Raw genomic sequence first — 6,000 nt, 5'->3', positions numbered from 1 at the left:
GTGGCGTCTACCATGGCATTAATATGAGGTAAAGGGAATGGGTCTTTTGGGCAAGCCTTGTTGATGTCTGTGAAGTCTATGCAAATCCGCCATTTCTCATTCTTCTTTCTTACTACCACCACGTTGGCAAGCCATTCTTGGTACTTTACTTTTCTGATTTTTCCTGTCTTCAGTAGGTTTTGAATTTCTTCGTTGATGATCTTGTTCCTTTCTGGCGCGAATTTTATTCTTTTTTGCTTCACTGGTGTATGCATTGGGTCTACGTTTAACTTGTGGGTTATAACTTCTGGGGAAATGCCTTTCATGTCTTCATGGGTCCAAGCAAACACATCTTTCTCTTCTTCTAGAAAGTCGTAAATTTGTTGTCTGAGTTCCGCTTTCAGCTCTGATCCTATTCTGACTTTCTGATCTGGATGTAGAGGGTTCAGCTGGACTTCTGTAGCTTCTTGCTCTTCTGATATACTCAACTTCTCTTGGCCCAACTGACCCTCTGATTGCTATGCTGAACTCTTTTCTGCAGATGTTGCTTTCAGTGCTATCTTGTAACATTCTTTGGCTTCCCTAGGATCTCCCCTGATTTCTTGAATTCCCCATCTAGTAGGAAACCTAATGACCTGATGGTACGTAGAAGGGATGGCTTTCATTTCGTGTATCCAGGGTCTTCCCAGAATCATATTGTATGAGGATAGGGTGTCAATCACTAAGAATTTGACTTGCAGGTTGATCCCTTTTGCATACGTTGCCAATGTAATCTCTCCACTTGTCTTCTTGGTTTCCCCGCTTAATCCTACTAGCATTGTTGATTTGTTGACGATATTCTTCTCATCTATGTTCATGTGCTTCAGGGTGTCTAGCATGATGATATTTGCAGAGCTTCCATTATCAACTAGGATTCGCTTAATCATGCAGTTTCCAACTGGGAGTGAGATCACTAGGCCATCATGATGACCTTCTACTGCATCGCTTTCTTCAAACATGATAGGGATGTCTATCTTTGACTTCTCCCTCTTGTTTGGTTGCTCTTTGTTGCTTTCTTTTGCGTGCCGCTTCGCTGCTGAATATGTTAGACCGCATACTTCTGACCCTCCTGATATGAAACAGATGGTTTTGACAATTGGCAGTGGGGGTGGAGGACCTCCTTGCTTAGACTCTCTATCCTTCCCTGAAGCTTTATATCTATCCGACAAGAGTTCTTTGAGGTAGCCTTTCTTTAACAAGTATGCAACTTCCTTTCTAAGCGCGACACATTTGTCAGTAGTGTGACCAATATCTGAATGGAAATCACACCATCTGGATGGATCCTTCTTCTCCCCAGGCCTATCACTTCTTCTAGGCCATTGAACAGTATATCCCATCTTGTTTAAGGTCCTTATTACTCCTGCAGGATTGACATTGAAGCAATACTCGTGCAACTTGGGAAGGAGCTCAGGATCTTCCCTCCAATCAGAAAACTCTCCTTCGACAGCATTGACTGATCCTTCATCAAAGCGGGAACGCTGATACGGCTTGAATCGATGATCTCTCCTGGGGAAGTTGTTATTCGTTCTTGACGGACGATCTTCATCCTTTCTGAGCTCTGAGTCTTTCTTGAATATGCATCTTCTTCGAATCTGACTTGAGCCATTGCCTTAGCTTGTACATCTTCAAAGGTTGTGCATGGGTATTTGGTTAATTCCTTGTAGAGCTCACTGTGATCTAGCAATCCTCTCCTGAACGCTTCAATGGTTGTAGGAGCATCGCACTTGTGTATTCCAATCTTTTCCCTATTGAACCTGTTAAGGTAATCCCTCAAGGATTCACCGTGTCTTTGCACAACACGGTATAAATTCGATGACTGTTTCTCTATTTTCCTGCCGCTGGCGAACTAGACCTTGAATAGGTTTACCATTCCTGCAAAAGATCGAATTGTCCCATTATCTAAATTAATGAACCAAGTTAAAGCTGGACCTGATAATGTGGCTCCAAAGCCTTTGCACATGATGGCCTCCCTGATGTCTCTAGGGATTGAGCTGGTCATCATCTTCTGCTTGTAAAGGGATACATGCTCATTAGGGTCTGTTGTTCCATCGTACATGGCCATGCTGGGTGTGCTGAACCTCTTTGGCACTTCTACCATGGCGATCTCTTATGAGAAAGGAGACTCTATATAGCCATCTGATGCTTCTTCCTCCATGGGCTTTGGCATTCCAAGGATCTTGGCGATCTTGGCTTCGATTGCTTTGAGGTACTCTTTGACTACCTTCTCTATCTTTCCCTCCTCAAATCTTTCTTGACCATTCTGCTTAGGGGTTCCTGCATTCAAAGAGTCCAGATCTAGGGTTGTTTCCCTAATGTTAGATCCTTTTTCCCAGTTAGGGGTATGAAAGACACCTGACATATCAAGCTGCATGGCTATACTTTCAGTGTTTTTTCTGGTATTAATGGTTTTGGAAGTGACTGATTGTATTTGGCTACGGAGGGCTTCATTTTGCTTGGTGAGACTGGTAAGCTTGGCTTCAGTTTGGACTTTTTGGGCCAACAGTGTTTCAATTTGGCTTTTTTGTTGGTCTAAGGTTTGACGGAATGCGTTCATTCCCTCATTGATTTCAGCTATGGTAAAGGGTACTTGGTGCCCAGACATGGTGTTTGTATTGATTTTTTGGCGAATTGGTAGGTTAATTGATTATCAGCCCCACGGTGGGCGCCAAATTGTTTAGGCAAATCTCAACAAGGACATATGAGAATCTGCTAGGTTTGAGGGGTAATAACAATCATACTACCAAAAGCATATAAAATAGCAGTAAAGCAATAATAAAGCAATAGGTAAGCGATGAATAAACGATAAATAAATAGAATGAACTTTACTATGAAAAGAGTAAGTTTAGAGATACAATACTGAATAATGACTAGCCTCCTTCTTCAGTAGGGACGAAGCTCCGTAGATAAATGCAGAGTAATTCTATTATATTTAGAGTATATGTGCGTACATGAATGCTCAAAATGTCTAGTTTATGCTTATTTATACCTAGGGATCTCTAGGGTTTACAAAGATATTCGGAATAGATTCAAAATGAGGAAGATCTTCTTGATTTATCTTCTTCCCTGTTCTGTAGGTGTATCTTTGGCAAGTATCTCTTTGATTGATATCCTTGATGCTGCTTTCCTTGTTTATTCTAATCAAGCCGTTTTGCTCATTTTGTTGATGTATTGCTTCTTGGACTGGTGCCCTAAATGTAATGGGTCGTATTACAATACGGGCCCAACATTATCTAATTTTACATACTTTGTTCTTGTAGTCCAGAGTGTGATGTTATGTAATGGTGCTTCGTATTGTGATTGAGTAATTGAATAGTTTATGCTTTTGCTAGATAAATTACGTCATCTATTTAATCGCAATTACCTTTATTTGTGAGTTTATCCCGGCTTGTAGTTTAGGGTGCTCAATATAACCCATTAAAATTCTCTCTAGTTAAATTGTTAGTTATATTAATAGAGGTGGATTCAATTGTCCTAGAGTCCCTCTTATTTGATTGCTCTCTGATTTTATTGTTCTTTGTTATCTTATTACTTCCATCAATCTTATTGTCTTATTTAATTTATGTTTTCAGTTTATCAAAACCACTCAATATATTTCTCTTTAATATGAAATTAGTAGACTATAGACCATAGTATTATTCAACGTTCCCTGTGGATACGATACCCTATTATTTATCATATACTACACTACTAGAACTTGTACACTTGCAAGAATAGGGTTTTATAACTTGTTTAAAATCGCTATCAACGCTGCAACAGATTTACCATCTTACAGAAGTAACAGTGCCCAGCCTCAAGGAAGATAATAGATGCTTGTGGGAACTTTCTCACATGCATCTTGAAGAAGCCGCAATCTGGAAGGCCAAGTTCCTTTCAGCTAATGAGGAGGTCCAGCGCCTTAAGGAATCTTAACAGCTTCAGCTGAAAAAGGTGGAGAGACTGCAGCGAAAATATGACAAGGTCGAAGCTGAATCCGATAAATGGTACCAAGCAGGATTCGACTTCGGTCGCCGATGCTCTTTTCATCTAAAGCCAGACATCAACTGGGCTCTAGCTGAGCAGTGGTTTTCAAACCCTAATCATCCCCATCTGAAAGAGCCCAGTCGAGCAGAGAAGAAGCTGAGAGAAAGAGCTGCTGCTGCTACTGAGGCAGCCAAGCTCAAAGAAGCTGAAGGGGAAACCTCCTATGTTGCTGCCGGGCAACCTTCTGCTGCCGATGTCCCAGCAACCAAGTCAACTGGAGCATAGGGACTCAGGCAGATATCTACATAATTCAGCGAGTATTATAATGCATGATGCTGAGTTCTGCTTTTGCCTTAGTTTTTGTTTCAGCTTGCCTTCATTATGTACAAAACTGTTTAATTCTTTTTGCTTTGTTTGTACGTAGTTTCGGCTGCTCTAGAATCCATATGTGGATGGCTGTCAATGTAGGACTGATTTCATTTCTGAAACTATCTTGAGAAATTTTTGTAATCTGATTTGCTTCATGAATGAAAAGTTTCCTTGGTTTTGCCTTTGTAATCTGATTTGCCTTAGTTTTTGTTTCAGCTTGCCTTCATTATGTACAAAACTATTTATTTCTTTTTGCTTTGTTTGTACGTAGTTTCGGCTGCTGTAGAATCCATCTGTGGATGGCTGCCGATGTAGGACTGATTTCATTTCTGAAACTGTCTTCAGAAATTTTTGTAATCTAATTTGCTTCATGAATGAAAAGTTTCCTTTCTCATCATTGCAGCTTTTCACTTTAATTTTTGTTCTTTGCTTAAATTTTGCAAATACAAAATCTTTTGTTCTGGATCCGAGCTTTTCTTGACTGAATTTTCTGAAGTTGCTTTCTAGGACTGCTGAAGGACTGTTTCATCTTTTCAGCTCCTAGTCCCTTTGCCCCCCTTAGAATCCAAAGTAAATAACTTTGGGTTCTGAAGTTATTTAAGACTTGAAAAAAATTTTATTCTAGATCTCTGCAACATGTCTGAACAATGAAGGAGGGTTTTTCCTCATTCTTTCTGTTGTCCGTAGGGCTTCGGCTTGAAGGTTTTCCCTTGTTATGAAGATTTGTGGGGTTCAGCTCAGGTGCCTAAATTATCACCTTTATTGCTGAACCTCCTCGGCTTATGAGGAATTTGCTCAGATATCCTTTTTGACATCTCTATTGCTTTTCCTTTTTTCGAAGGTTTGCAGGGGTTCAGCTCAGGTGTCTAAAGTATCACATCTATTGCTGGACCTCCTTGGCTTCTGTGAGATTTGCTCGGATGTCCTTTTTTGACATCTCTATTGCTTTCCCCTTTTTCGAAGTAATGGAGTGGTGAGGGTACCCAATTGGGAATTTTCCCTATGATCCATTTTTTGGGGGAGAAAAATAATTTGCTAAGGCACCAAAAATGGACATTTCCTCAGCGCTCTGATGGACCATTCTTCGGATCAAGTAATCCTCAGACTGGCTGAACCCATCAGAACAACTTTTTGGTGTTCAAGTGCCTTTTTCCGAGGGTCTCCGAAATCCTGGGGGGCAAGTTGTTTGGGTCCAATTTAGTCAAATTGGGCCAAGCCCATAAAATCATTTCCTCATATTTTGTCAAGGAAGCAAAAAGCCCTCCATGCTATTACTAAGTCGGCCCAAACCTCGGCCAGAAGGCCCAGCTCATCCTTGAGCCCATTAAGGTCCAAACCTCTCCTAAAATCAGGTTTAAAAGGCTTCAATGCCCTCATTCTCCTGAGATACATCACAATACACAGTTATTGCCTCAAGCATAAGCTCTTGCACAACTAATTTCTCTCACTACTTATTAAGCATTCACTGACTTAATTATCGGAGGGGCCTTCCTCGGCAACCCCCCCAGGCCAGTTTACGTGTACTTGTTGTGCAAGAAACCCTTGCTCCAGCCCATTGGATCAAGATCTCATCTTCGGCCCACAGCTAAGGACCATCCGAAGGTCCACATTGTTTATACCCGAAACAATAATAATAATAATAATAATAATAAT

General features: G+C 40.8%; 1 protein-coding gene across 1 annotated transcript; it reads right to left on the bottom strand.

Annotated features, from left to right (window-relative positions):
• Positions 1–497: 497 nt before the first annotated feature.
• LOC145613999 (uncharacterized) lies at positions 498–1,355 on the bottom strand. Its single transcript, XM_081669013.1, has 2 exons — positions 1,136–1,355; positions 498–1,087 (listed from the first exon to the last, which is right to left on the bottom strand). Exons 1-2 carry the CDS (start codon positions 1,353–1,355, stop codon positions 498–500), a joined length of 810 nt encoding a protein of 269 aa, XP_081525139.1.
• Between the last annotated feature and the right edge of the window lie 4,645 nt (positions 1,356–6,000).

The sequence above is a fragment of the Chenopodium album genome, chromosome 25 (assembly GCF_948465745.1).
Source record: "Chenopodium album chromosome 25, dcCheAlbu1.1, whole genome shotgun sequence".
Taxonomy (NCBI): Eukaryota; Viridiplantae; Streptophyta; class Magnoliopsida; order Caryophyllales; family Amaranthaceae; genus Chenopodium; species Chenopodium album.
The sequence above is the reverse complement of the archived record's forward strand: the minus strand, read 5'-3'. Positions and strand labels throughout refer to the sequence as shown.